The 14819-nt window shown below is 44.3% G+C and overlaps 1 protein-coding gene across 1 annotated transcript in view; it reads right to left on the bottom strand.

Moving 5' to 3' along the window:
- The window catches only part of COL22A1 (collagen type XXII alpha 1 chain), a 310548-nt gene that overhangs the window by 118525 nt on the left and 177204 nt on the right, over positions 1 to 14819 (bottom strand). Inside the window, exons 19-23 of the mRNA XM_075920074.1 lie at positions 13038 to 13091; positions 11743 to 11778; positions 10374 to 10403; positions 7029 to 7073; positions 5995 to 6048 (exon numbers count right to left, since the gene is read on the bottom strand). Coding sequence (XP_075776189.1) covers positions 5995 to 6048; positions 7029 to 7073; positions 10374 to 10403; positions 11743 to 11778; positions 13038 to 13091 — 219 coding nt within the window. The remainder of the gene's footprint in view (positions 1 to 5994; positions 6049 to 7028; positions 7074 to 10373; positions 10404 to 11742; positions 11779 to 13037; positions 13092 to 14819) is intronic.

Genomic DNA, 14819 nt, shown 5'->3' with positions numbered 1-14819 from the left:
GACTGGATTTTCAGGTCTCTCCTCCACATCGGTCTTCTCTCCTGAGACTCTCTCTCTCCTCCTCCTACTACCTCCCCCCCCCCAGCTCTCCTCCACCTCCTACCTCTCTCTTTCTCTTCTCCTCCCCCTCCTGCCTCTCACTCGGGGGACCATGGAGCCGTTTGGGCTTTGCACTCCCTGTGCTGCATGGGGAGCGTGGAGCCCAAACGGTCGCTTGCAACACTTGCTCCCACGTGGCGGCCCGGCTGAATGGCGCAGAAGTCAGCCGAGCGCCACGGTGGGAGGTGAAGGGGGGCGAGGCGGTGATGTTCACGGCCAAGGGGCGGGGCCTGGAGCCGTTGTCACACTGCACGCCACCGCTCCAGCCCCTTCCCCTCCAGCCGTGGCACTCAGCTGAGTTCTGCACTGCTCAGCCAGGCTGCCACGGGGTAGCAAGTGGAGCAAGAGGCAGTTTGGGCCCTGCACTCCCCATGCAGCATGGGCCACCCAGAGCAAACAGCCAGCATTTCAGCGTTACAGACTCACAGACACTGGGCTACTATATATATATATATATATATGATAAGTGTGGTGTAGACAGCACCAAATTCGAAATAAGCTACTTCAAATTGCATAGCTTATTTTGAGGTACGCACTACAGTGTAGAGGTACCCATAAGGTTTACTTATGGTAGAAGTTTCTAATACGATTTGGAATTTAAGACTGTAACTTATTTGTGTGTGCCTGTGCGTGCATAACTCTTTTCTCTCTGTATGTTACCTTCTTTAATCTTGCAAAGATTTTCCTTGTTAATAAACCTTTAGTTAGTTTGTTACAGGACTGACTACAAGCATTGCCTCTGATGAGAGGTCTTTGATGAGTAACTGACCTCTGCAGTAAGTGGCTGGTGCTTTGGGGCTGAGAGTAACTTGAATATTGTTGGTTTTGTTACTGCAAAGTAGGAACTATCACAGAGTGGGTGGCATGATAGATCAGGATATCCAAAGGAATTGTCTGTGATTCCATGTTAGATCTGTAAATGCCTGAGGTATTTATATTTTTTACGTGATTGGCAAAACCCAAGTATAGAACTCACAGCCAGCTTGAGGTTTATATCCAGCTTCATAGCAGTGTGTGTTTTTCGTCAGCATCAGCCACTGTTTACTCTAAGGGAGAGCTTTTATACTGTAGCCCTCAAGTTCTGGGATGCATTTGTAAATTAAACTGTTGGATATGTGGTGGCATTTGCTATTTGCTCAGAATTGGCCTCCATCTTCTCACTGTAGGCTAGAGAGGTGATTGATCTACAAACGAAACCACTGCAACAGGTAATCTGCTCCTCTGTACCCTGCTCCTCTATAATTATTATTTATGTTATTAGAGGCTCCAGCTGTAATTGGGGTCCCATTGTACGCAGTATTCAAAATGTGGGCGTACCATGGTTTTATTTACAGACAATAAGAGATTTTCTGCGTTATTCTCTATCCCTTTTTTAGTGACTCCTAACACTCTATTTGCTTTTTTCACTGCCACTGCACATTGAGTGGATGTTTTCAGAGATCTATCCACAATGATTCCAAGTTCAGGGGTTTGCATACCTCAGATATTCACAGACTCATTGAATGGCTATTTTTTTTTCCGTTACAAAAGTCTGTCCAGCTAAGTTTCTTAACAACTCACAAAACTCCCTCCCCTAGAAAGTTTCATGATTCAATTCAACAAAGCAGCTAGGGAAACTCTCAAATACAGTGTGCACCCTAATGACAGCGCTCATCAACTGATCATTATCATAAGCATTTTATATTGTGCCACAGACACTGACAGATCACAGCCCTTTACTCAACGGATACTGTCTATTAATCTGATTAGAGAAGTGATGTTTCCAAGCAGGCTTTAAAATCAGGGACAACGTGGAACATCTTGCTTCATAAATAATGCACAACGTAAGTATTTGCTAAAGAGATCGCAAGGGCACTGTTTCCTAAGCACTGGAGGAAATGAGAGCTAAAGGAAGTGCCCTTTTCAATTAAGGAATTAACCTGGTCCATCCTGTGTACCATCATTTCCATGAGATGATTCCTCAGTCAGTCCTTTATGTAGTTTGATTCTGTGACATGTTCTCTCCCTTGTCTCTTTCTTCTTAGATCACAAGTAGTTTTAATGAGAGTTCTTTAAACAGCTTTGCTGCTGACTCAGGTGGCAGATGTCTAGGAAAAATATACCTCTAGTGTGTACAAAGACATGGCCAAGTCGCTATGAGTGCAGGTCAAGGTTGCCTCATCAAGCTACCCAGCAGCTACACAGAGACTGGAGTGACCATCTGCAAAGTGGTTAAGCATGTACTTCACTTTCAACCTTGGACTCTGCTGGCTGATAAGATGCTTCTCACATCACTGGGTTAATACAAGGGGAAGTGAGTTCAAAGCTTTTGTGTGATTGGATCAACCTTAGCCGCTTTGCTGTTATGTTTACACAGTGCTAACGAGGGGCCTCGGTCACTACAAACATGACATTCTACAAGAGGAATCTAACTAAACACTAGGTGAAGCGTGGGAAAATGATGAGCTATCACTTTGGGAGCATTTTAGTTTAGTACAGACCGACAGGAAATAAAACTAAGCACAGGGGGCTAACGATCCAAAGCAGATTTGATTAATTTAGTATTACTCAGACAAAATTACTTCTGCGCTGATTACATTTCTTGGAAGATTTGATTTACATGCATAGATGGTAGCTCTTCCTGCTCTCTATCCAGGGGCACTGTTCTGATGAAGTCAATAGGCTCAGGGAAGAATTCCATTCTTGCAAGTTCTGATGTTACACACACACACACACACACACACACACACACACACACACACACCCATCACTGGAGAAAATGTAAACACCAGTTTACTAAGTCTGAATCTTTGTTTTGACTTGTACTCTTATGTCACTTCCAAAGTCAGACACTGCAAGGGAATGTCTATTTGTCCCTAAAGTTTCCAGTTGAGTATTAAAATCCTGGATTCATTTCTATTGGTTTCATTTACAAAACTTCCCCATACTCGTCATGTTTGATCCAACAGCGCCCCTTCAAAAGATACATGCTGGGGAGAAATAAAGCCAGAATTATTTTGACCACTGTGAGCCATGGACATACAAGAAATGATCGGGAATGCCAATACATAGTTACTTCCAGCACGCAGCTAGAAATCCACCTTTCTGCAGTTATTTCCTTACTGCCTTTGCTCTACTGCCCTACCAGGCTTATAGTGGTAAAGTCCTGGTCACCGTTTTTTGATCTGTAGGACAACTCAAGGTTTCTCCCCATTCTCTGCCTGTTGGACTGAACATCACCTTTGAGGACAGTGGAGGACTGTTCCATTCAAAGGAAGTGAGCATTCTGAATGTGCCCCAAAGCCCCCATTAACCAAAAGGGAGCATGCCCATTGCCTACTCCTTCCTGGGATATTTTACTGTCCATGTTAGTTCCACTCCACAAACTAGTGCAGAAAGGGCATTCAATTCTAACAGTCCCTTGCTGTTCTTAAAATCACTCTGATTTTCAGAGTGTTATCAGTGTGAACAATTATTGCTTTGTTGTTGATCACTGAGAACCTCATTGTTCAGCTCTCGTTCCTGCTGAATACTTGCACTGAATCTGAAGGGACTAGCGGTGGGAGTTATTCTCAGTGCATAGGCTACCCCTCTGATGCATGATTCTATCAGTCTATAGTTCTATGATTTCAAAATAACCCCCTTTAGGTTGAATTTATAAGCAGAATGTTCACACTACCAAACCTGTTATTTTGAAATAATGGGTCATGCAATTCGAAATCTGTGCTTCTGTTTTACATCAGGACTAATGCTAATTCTGAAATAGTTATTTCAAAATAATGGTAGTGTGGACGCTCCAGTGCAGCTATTTTGAAATAACTACTCCCCAGAGTAATGCAAACTAATTACTCCCCCATGCTCCGTGGGGCTCTAAGTCTGAGGTAGTGTATCCACATTAACGGAGCCTGCCTCAGACTACTTTTGAGGCTTCCCCATAGTGTGGATACGCTGGTTTGATTTTTTTAAAATCAGGAGTTAAGTCGAATTTAGTAATTATACTAAATTCGAATGTAGTCGAATCCTTGCCAGAGGATGTTGTGAAGACTGGAATTTTAACAGACTTTGAAAAAGAGCTAAATAGATTCATGGAGGTTAGGTCTATCAATGGCTAATAGACAGGATGTGTAGGATTGGTATCCCTAGCCTTTGTCGGTCTGGAAATTGTGGCCAGACAGCCCACCTCCATCACATCCATCTTATTTGCCTCCCTGAAGCATACAGGACAGAGAAGGAGCAATAAAATCAGCATAGTCTATGCTGGCTCATCTGATCCTGAGACGCTGAAACATAGATATGAGGAGAGATCAGGATATGCGAGACTGCCACTGGCTGGCACCTATGTTGATTCGAACACACACACAGTCCCTGGAAGAGGAATTTCCCACTGAGAAAAGAATCCCCAGTAATTCCAATTTAGTTATCTCTCTTACAAGTGTAAATTAAGTTCACAACTCCCTTGTAAGAACTGGTCTCACAAAAGACAGACCAGCCCCATTTGGCATGACAGACAAGAAAGAGAAATACGTGACCCCATGGGTATATAAGATGGGCCCAGCACACACTCACTTTGAGTGTCATTCTACCCTCTACCTGCTGGTCGGGTTAGGTGTTTGACCTCCCGAGGTTCTATGGGGACGCCCACCTCGTATTTTCATCTTTCCTAGGAATTGAGGGACCGGCCCTGGCCTGACATGCTGGAGTCGAGAGGCACAGAAGGGGGTAAAAATGGTACCTGGATGTGGTCCTCTGTCTTAAGTGTACACATAGAAAGAGTAAGCTGTTACTTGGTACCATTATTTCTATTTTTCTATCTTTATCTTCTTTGTAACCATTTTTAAGATCTATATTTTGCTAGTAGTTAAGAAATAGAACAATAGCCATTGCAACCATATGATTTATAAGCTTCTTCAAATAAACCTGTAACTGTTTAAGCTTTAACCTGACTCCTTCAGTTGCTGTAACAGAACCAAGCACAATTTAAAAGAACTTCAGCCGGTCATAAAGGGACAGATATAGGGAGAGCTTGGGCGTTTGGATTTGTGTCACACCCAGGTGGCACAATCCACTGGGGCACCTTTCAGCCTTTCCCCAAGGCTGCCCTCTGCGAAGGAACCCCTGTGTTCTAGCAGCTAAAATCTAAGGTGTAGTAAGCTCTTCCTATATAACGGGGCGTCTGTTGGCCTGCTGGCCACCCTCTGCGATGGGACCCAGGTCCTAGCAGTAAAGGCACGGACGTTAAACCTTTTCTCGGAAACATACACACACACACTGCCCTGACCGTCGGCTGACAGAAATGGATAACAGGAGAGGGATCACATGATGATTAACTTTTGTATTCTCTCCCTCTGGAACATTTGGTATTGGCCACTGTCGGCAGACAGGATATTGGGCTAGATGGACGTTTGGTCCAGTGTGGCCGTTCTTATGTTCTTAATTTCAAAATAATTTCCTAGTCTAGACATTACCCAGTATGAGGAAGGGTAACAGACTCAGCACAAAACAAAGCAGATGCATGAGAGAAGGATGGATGCATGAGAACAAAAAAATGCAAAATAATATTGTAACTGCATCTTAGATCACAGGCAACATGAAAATAATGACCAGCCACGTGTAGACCAGCACTGATTAATTAGTACTCCCCTAGTGTAGGTGAAGTTTTATTCATACAGAGAGGCCTTCTATCTTGATAGCCATTGGGGAATATGCTACACCAGTCTGAGGCAGCTTTGTATTGTTATAACTGCATCCAAACTTTACTGATTTAACTTTTTGGATAGAGAAATGACATCCTTAATTGAAATAACTAAATCACTACAAAACCTGTGTAAACCGAGTAATGTGTCCCAACCCTATTGAAACAAAGCAACCACCCAGCTGAGCTACTGAGAAGTTTAGGAAATAAAAATGCCAACTCACCCTTTGACCTTGTAAACCAGGAACTCCTGCCTTGCCTTCCAGACCAGCTGGACCCTTTCAAAGAGAAACCGTTTACAGATAAAGTAGTACGTAAAAAAATACTGATGAGCACAGGCAAGTTCAATAATTTCTGAGCGATTGCCACAGAGCATGGGTATCCAGATGCCTTTTATCTGAAAAGCAAGTTATCTGGTGAATGCTTAAGAGGATAGAATAGCACAGAAAAGGTGAGTCAATTTGCTGATTTAATAAGGGGAGCCAATAACCATACCAAGTTATATATTTTAAATCAGATTTGCCTCGCTGACTTAGTGATACATCTTCCTAATGTTGACAACTTTCCAAACCACGATGCAATTGTCACAGCAAGACAGGACAGTTCACAGCTTCAGGAGTGGGAACAGACTGTATAAAAATGAAGCAGCAATTCTGGTATGATGGGTACTGGCTTGTAGAACTAGATCATAAGATATAGCTGAGGGAAAAAGTCTACAGTTGAAGCCCAATGGAGAGAATTTTAAGAAGCCTAGATTTTCATAAGAAAATTTATGAAATTCACTCCCAAGTTCCTCCCCCCACTATCTATATTAATCATTTGTGATTTTTGCAATGATTTAACTCTCATCTGTAGCAATCATAATCTGAGATTCATGACATTGTTGTCTAGGAGATAACAGAAGGTTCCTGTTTGGAAGCTAAGCTGAGAGGTGCTAAGTGCCAACAGCTTCCTGGAAAATCAGTAGGTGTTGAGGGCAGTCAACACCTTGAGAGAGGAACCTTGTGAGTGAAGCTCACCCTATGCAGAGAGCCAGCCCAAGAGCTGTACAGCACCTTCAGGGATCAAGTGGCACATGGCTTTGAGCGGCTCATCCTCAAAGGGTGAATTCCTCTTGCTAATGCAGAAGACATAAGGTTGCGTGCACCACACACGCTACTCTCCTGAGTAGCGCCCAGGGTTTTGGGCGGGTCTCCAACAGTGCTAGAGAGAATTTCAGCCTGCATGACCCAATATTGCAGGAAAAGAAACTACTTACCGGCGTCCCCGGAACTCCAGGAGGGCCTCGTGGGCCTGGCGCCCCCTAGGAAAATAAATAAAAGAAACCCAACATCAGTGTTCAAGAAACTGATTTCCCCTTTGAGAGAATGGATTCAAGGGCACTCGCTTGTACACATGCCAGGTCTCCTTGAACAGCCCTTCTATATGGGTGTGGTGTGAAATTCACCCCAAGCACAAGGGCCATGTATATAGTTTGAACCTCCCTTCCTTCCACAACGATGCAATGCAGAGGCCCTGTGTGCTCATTCACCCAGCACAAAGGTCAGCCAGCACAAAGTTTATGCACCATGATGACTTGCACTTGAGCCCTATACTGAGGGGCTATGTCTAGACTGCATCCCTTTTCCGTAAAAGGGATTTAAATCCCCCCCTGCTTCATTTGCATAAAAATGGCTGCCGCTTTTTTGCGGCTCGAAGCTTTGCCAGAAAAAAAGTGCCAGTCTAGACGCGGATCTTTCGGAAAATAAAGCCTTTTCCGAAAGATCCCTTATCCCTCTTAAAATAAGGAATAAGGGATCTTTTGGAAAAGGCTTTATTTTCCGAAAGATCCGTGTCTAGACTGGCGCTTTTTTCCGACCAAGCTCCGAGATGGAAAAAAGCGGCAGCCATTTTTATGCTAATGAAGCGGGGGGGATTTAAATCCCCACTTCATTTGCAATTGCGATGTGTCTAATTTGCATCCCTTTTATAGAAAAGGGATGCAGTCTAGACACAGCCTGAAGGTATAAGTGGGCTGTAAGTGGTGCATGGAGTGTGTGCTGATCCTTTGTACGGGGCATTACTGACCCTTTGCCCATGGATGACTTTTTCTCTTAGGCCCCTAATTAATTCATGAGCCAGTGCAGAGCCCAGCTGGTATTTCCCGCAATCCTGGGGTTGGCCCAGACCCCCATCCCAGTTAGGGCTGCTCTCAGTTGTGTTGAGATGCCCAAGCCACCTATGCTGTTGTGACCACTGTGGAACACCCACATCACAGAAGTACCCTGGTCCCACCCAGAACATCCCATCCAACAGAGCCGTTGGAGGTGAACAGGGGTTGTTTCAGAGTCAGCTCCCGCAATGGGTCTCCTGCACCAGGGTATTCTCCAGGGCCTTGTGAGGCCCCTTTGCACTAACAGAGCCAGGCATAGGGCTCTGAAAGTATAAAATATATATTTAAAACACAATGGCAGTAAGAGACAAAACCAAATGGCTTCCTGTCACTCTCTATGTGTCTGTGTTCAGTGACACCATCAAGACAAAAATCTAATAGGGTTGCCAGGTGTCCAGTTTTCACCTGGACTGACCATTATTCGGGTCCCCCGTCAGGTTAAAAAACCCAGAAAATACCGGACATGTGAAATGTCTGGTATTTGCTGTTTCTCTCAGATGGAAGCCTGGTGGGGACAATTTTCCCCTGATGCATCTGGTGGGGGCAGGGGATTGAGGAGCGTGGCAGAGGCATGGCGAACAGGGGGCACGAGTGGGCACTTGCCAGGCGCCTCACAAGGGGGGTGCTGGGCTGGGGTGGGAGCAGACAGCACACTCCTCTGGCCCTCGTGATCCTTTGAGCAAAGACCCGGGAGCTGGCCATGTGATGCCTCCCTCTACACACTGTGAGCCGAGGCAGCCGGGCCAGGTAGCAGAAGCGGCGACTTTAAAAGTAAGATTTCCTTACCCGGCCATCCTGTTCCTCCGGTGCTTGGCTCTGCAGGGGGGAGGGGAGGATTTGATTGGGGTGGGGCACTCCCGGCACTGGGAACCGGGGATGCCTGGCTCTGGGGGAGGGGTGAGTGCACTGGGATGGGCGGTGCCTGGCTTAGGGGGAGGAGCGAGTGCATTGGGATGGAGGGACTGGCTCAGGGGGAGGAGTGGGTGCATTGGGGGCTAGTGTGTGGCCCTACTGGTGTAAGAAACTCTGCACTTTTTTTTTTCTCTCTCAAAAGAAATTTTTCCCGGTGTTTTTTCTGGGAGGAGAGGGGGGTGTTCAGTATTTTTAGTTAAACCGTCTGGCAACCCTAAAATCTAATCAAGTTTTAAATCCCTATTCACACCTTTTACTCTATTAAAAGCAGAAAGGAGCTTGACAAAGTAACTGACTCTTTGCCATTTGTCCTGTTTATGTTCTCTGTTAGACTGACCCAGCACTATGAAAGTAGCCTGGCCAACTTCACTTGCTGGTTCTCAGACATTAGTAAACAAGATTTTTTTTCCTTCCATGTCATGAAAATATTTCTACTCACGTTAGACTTTGCAGCATGCTTTGAAACCAAAAACTGATCTGGGCAGCTGAGCTACCTGGTAGCATCCCTTCAATTGTTAAAAAAATACTATTACTTCTTACAAAGTCTTAGAGGGGTTGCTACGTTAGTCTGTAACTTTATAAATGAGTAGTCTTGTGGCATCTTAGCCCTGGTCTACACTACGGCTTTATTTCAAAATAACCCTTCGTTAGGTTGAATTAATAAGCAGAGTGTCCACACTACCAAGCCCATTATTTCAAAATAATGGGCCACTTATTTTGAAATCTGTACTCCTGCTTTCATCAAGGAATAATACTAATTTCAACATAGTTATTTCAAAATAGCAGTAATGTAGATGCTTTGGTGCTGCTGAAATAACTTCTCCCCAGAGTCATTCAAACAAATTATTTCCCATAGTGATAGAAATGCAGCCGCGTTAGTCTGGTGTAGCTGAAACAAAATACAGGACTATGTAGCACTTTAAAGACTAACAAGATGGTTTATTAGGTGATGAGCTTTCGTGGGCCAGACCCACTTCCTCAGATCAAATAGTGGAAGAAAACAGTCACAACCATATATACCAAAGGATACAATTAAAAAAATGAACACATATGAAAAGGACAAATCACATTTCAGAACAGAAGGGGAATGTAGGAGACGGGGGGGAGAAGGAAGGTGAATGTCTTCCACTATTTGATCTGAGGAAGTGGGTCTGGCCCACGAAAGCTCATCATCTATGATTCTATGATTCTATGATCTAATAAACCATCTTGTTAGTCTTTAAAGTGCTACATAGTCCTGTATTTTGTTTAAATTATTCCCCAGTACTTCCTGGGGCTTTAAATCCAACGTAGCACATCCACATTAATGGAGCCTGCCTCAGACTAATTTTGATACTTCCCCATAGTGAAGCATTTTGATTTTGTTACACTGGGAGTTAGTAAGTTGAATTTAGTAATTTCAAAATAGTTTTCTAGTTAGACATGGCCTTAGAGAGTAACAAAAATATCATGAGCTTCTGTTAGTCTCTAAGGTGCCACAGGACTGCACATTGATTCTTACATTTAATACAAGAGAGATATTGAACAGCTCTTACTTACTTGCTCTCCTTTCAGACCTTCCATTTGTACCTGAAATTAAGATGCCTGAGATGTAAAACAGAGCACACTGGAGGAAGGTGTATCTAGAAAGCTTCAGGCACATAATAGTTCTCTGTTTTCCACATCTAATCTCACTAGCTGCCCCTCCCTCATGATGCCTTCTAACTTTCACTGCTTACATTAACCATGCGTTAACACTGCCTCCTTTCCCCACACATCCTCGAACTGTGCTGTGCTGTCTGTGTAGCTAGCAATTCCTGGCCCGGACCTTGAACTCTTGGTTCTCTATGCCATGGTTCACATCTTTGTGTTGCTATACAATAACAAGGACAGTACTACTCGCTGTGTTATCTTCATAAAGGAGATTAAAAGCTCCTTGAATCTTGTCTTATTTTCTGCTTGTAAAGCATTATAAGCACCACTGGTACCATATGAACAATGGGCCACATTCAGGGATGATGGGCAAGTTAGATCCCTTTATACTAAATTAAGTCCTAATCCTGCAATGACATAAGTCAGCATGTGCATAACTTGAATCATAGAACTGGAAGGAACCTCAAGAGGTCATGAAGTCCAGTCTCTTTCACTCCCGGCAGGACCAAGCACTGTCTAGACCATCCCTCACAAATGTTTGTCTAACTTGCTCTTAATGGAGTTTCCGCAACCTCCCTGGGCAATTTATTCCAGTCTTTAACCATCCTGACAGTTAAGAATTTTTTCCTACTGTCCAATCTAAACTGCCCATTGCTTCTTGTCCTAGCATCACAGGTTAAGGAGAATATTTTTAATCCCTCTTTGTAAGAACCCTTTAGGTCAGGGGCAGGCAATAAAGACACAGTGGACCACCAGGGATAGTCCTTAGAACATTTACCTACACCTCTGCAGGTATTGGCAATTGCAGCTCCCGGTCATGGCCAATGGGAGCAGTGGGAAGCAGCGCAGACGGAGACACCGCTTCCCACTGCTCCCATTAGCTGCGAATGGTGATCCAGCCAATGAGAGCTGTGATCACTCAATGCCTGCCAAGGTGCAGATAAATATAGAGGTGGGGACCCACCAGGCACACTTCTTTGAAATTGGTTTATTACTGCCACACATCCCTTACACCTGGGTATTTCAGACCCTCCTTTCAGCTCTCCTCATATCCTACTTCTTCATAATTCCAGGTCTACCAAATACTGCAGTTAACCTCCTTACTGGGATCCTAGAAGCCAGGAACTCTTGCTCTCAGGAATCTTCACAGGTTTCAGCTTCTTGTCCATTTGGAAATCCCATACGATACCCATCCCTTCATGTACAAAATCCTCCTAGCCCACCCCTGCTTTCTGACAAGTTCACAGCTTGTGTTAATGCTAAAGCAATGTCTTACTGCAGAGCCCGGCAGTCCTGGGAGACCCGCTTCACCCTGCATGGAAAGGGAAAAGACAGACAAGCAATGAAATAGAAAAAAGTCTTCAAATTACTTTTCAACAGCAGCCTCTTGCCCTTATAGTCTGTCTGCTTCATGCTGCAGCTGCGCCCACACACTTCCCGGGCAGAGGAGATTTGAATATACAATCCAATTTGCATGTACAATTCAATTCAATTTCCCTGTTTTGTATAGGTGGCATGAAAGGCCTGATTCACCCCTGGGAATTTACCATTCCAATTGTACCCCAGTGTGAGACTATTGATTTCAGTGCAATTGTACCAGCACAAAACTGGAGTAATACAGGGATGAATTGGGTCCATAAGCCCTAATTTGGCCAACAGAATCCTTATTGTTGGGTCTTTTATCTGCTAGATGGGAAAAAAAACACAGCTTGACTGTCACATCTCAGAGTAAGCAGGGCTGGAATTTAGAAAACACACACACACACACACACACACACACACACACACACACACACACACACACACGTCTTTAATTTAAAAAAGCACATTTGCAGAATCAGAGAAGATAACTGCCATTTTCACAAAGTCACTTTACAGAGCAGTCCTGGTGATTAGATGCCTTCTAATTTATCAATTTGCACCAACTCCTCTGTCTTTGACAGAGCCTCATATTTATGACATTATAAGTGGAGGTCTTGGAGAGAGAGATCCCCAGCACCCATCCAGGAAAAAGCTGATGCAAAGATATCAGTTCATTTCTCTACAATGTCCTTCCATTCATTAATTGCTCCCTGACAGACCTATGAAGTCTTTCATGGAATTTCTGGTTTCTTGGTTAAGTCTCAGTTGCTGGAGGAGGTTTTGAGTGGGGGGTGGATATGTATATTTGGGGCAGCATTAGTGACAGGATGCATTGTCTGTCATTACTGTCAACATTTCCAAGAAATCCCAGGAATACATACATGGGCTTGGCTCCAGTTTTATTTAGGATCAGATCCTGCTCTAGCTGAGATCAATTAGAATGTTACTTTGGCTTCCATGAGCACAAGCATTTACATCACACTTTGAAGTAGAGTTAACTCTGTGTACTTCAGTGGGGTTACTCAGGATCTGTCTTAGTGAGAGAGCAAACTCAGGTTTCAGGGCCCAATCTATCAATTCGCTGCCATTCATCAACTGGGTAGATGCATTTGAGACCAAGGAGATTAACCAGCAGCACTGTAATTTCTAGACATGTTTATTCAAAATGGAATGAGTCTGGATGCTCCTTGGGCACTTTCTCCAGCTCACCTTTTCTCCTTTGGGTCCGTTGGCACCTGGAGGGCCCGTGCTACCCTTAAGGCCCTGAAAAGAGATTGACAAGATAGCATGAATTACCATCAAGGACAAGAGGAAGGCCAAAGAATAGCTGGAGAAAAGACCTGGATGTGAATGTGAGGAAAATGGGCAAAAGCTGGAGAGAATTAGAAAAGGTGGCACAAGACAGAGAGGCTTGGAAAGAAATTATTGATGGCCTATGGTCCCATAGGAGCTAAGGGTGAACAAGAAGATGATGATTTACCATTCAGGGGACACACAGAGCCTTAGGACTGGAATAATTTTGCCAAAGCGCAAGCTGGAGCTATCTAGTGACTTAGGATATATCTACACAGCAATCAAAGACCCGTGGGCCCAGCTGCTGCTGGTCCAGTTTGTCTAACATGGGCTGCACGCCTCACAATTGCAGGGTGCATGTTCGAGTTTGCGCTGGAGTCTGGGCTCTGAGGGTGTGTCTAGACTACAGAGTTTTGTCGACAAAAGTGGACTTTTGTAAGCTATTTTCCTCTGCCCTGCAGACACGGGGGTTGCTGCAACCCTGATGAGTCGGCAGCAGTTGCTTCTTCATTTAGGCTGGTTTTGAGGGAGCAACAGGATCTCCTAATTCCTGTCGTGGCCAGCCCACATGTGCAGCCTATGCCCAGGGATAAGAATTTGCCTCTGCTGCAGACAAGCCTCACAATGCACCAATTGTGCAACACGGTACCATAGAGAGAAATCTCTCCTTAGGAGCCGCGAATGGTCATCTTCTGCCCTACTATCCCATTGCCATTTCTCAATCCAACCAACGTAGCCACAAATGTTAACTAGTTCTGTAAATAATTGAAATGGACACACAGGATCCCAGTGCAGTGTCACATCCCCTCTTGTCGAGATACTGGCTAAATAGTAATCAGAGAAATAAAATCACCATAGCCCAGGTTAAAAATTGGCTGAGGAGCAAAGAAGAGAGGGTACGTCTAGACTACATGCCTCTGTCGCCAGAGCCATGTAGATTAGGCTACCAGGCATAGGAAAATGAAGTGGTGATTTAAATAATCTCTGCTTCATTTAAATTTACATGGCTGCCGCGCTGAGCCGATCAGCTGTTTGTCGGCTCAGCGCGGTAGTCTGGACGCGCGGGGATCGACATCAAAGGCATTTGTCGACCACCCAGGTATGTCTCCTGGAAATAAGCTACGCAACTTGAGCTATGCAATTAGCTAATTGCAAAAAACTAATTGCATAGCTTAAGTCAAAATAGTTTATTTCAACTTTTGGCACTGCCTGCACGGCAGTTATTTTGAGATAGAACACTCTTCCCCTGACTTCCCTTACTCCTCCAGCAGTCCTCCAGCTCCACATTATTTCAACTTTACGTCGAAATAACTGCTTGTATGTAGACACAGACTTTGCTATTTTAGAATAATGCCAGCTATTCCAAAATAACGCTGCTATGTAGACATAGCCTTGATGGCCAGATTTTTCCATTTCCTTGTGACAGGGTGTGTGTAAACCCCTTCCATCCAGTCCAGTTTGGCACTATTTCACACATCCACTTTACATAGGGAGAAATGACTACACAAGGTATGAGGCAATGGAAACAGAAACGTCCTGAGGGTTAATTTTAATAAACACACATGGAGAAACAAGGGAACTATGCTGCAGCATGATGAGTACAAAAGTAGCCACATATTTGAGTTCCACCATGGAACCTGTAATTAATTCTGCCTTTGGTATCACCTCTCTTACATCCAGTGCAAATGAGCACGCTAT

This window comes from Pelodiscus sinensis, chromosome 2, assembly GCF_049634645.1.
Source record: "Pelodiscus sinensis isolate JC-2024 chromosome 2, ASM4963464v1, whole genome shotgun sequence".
Taxonomy (NCBI): domain Eukaryota; kingdom Metazoa; phylum Chordata; order Testudines; family Trionychidae; genus Pelodiscus; species Pelodiscus sinensis.
Note: the sequence above shows the minus strand (reverse complement) of the source record. Positions and strands in the feature narration are given on the sequence as shown.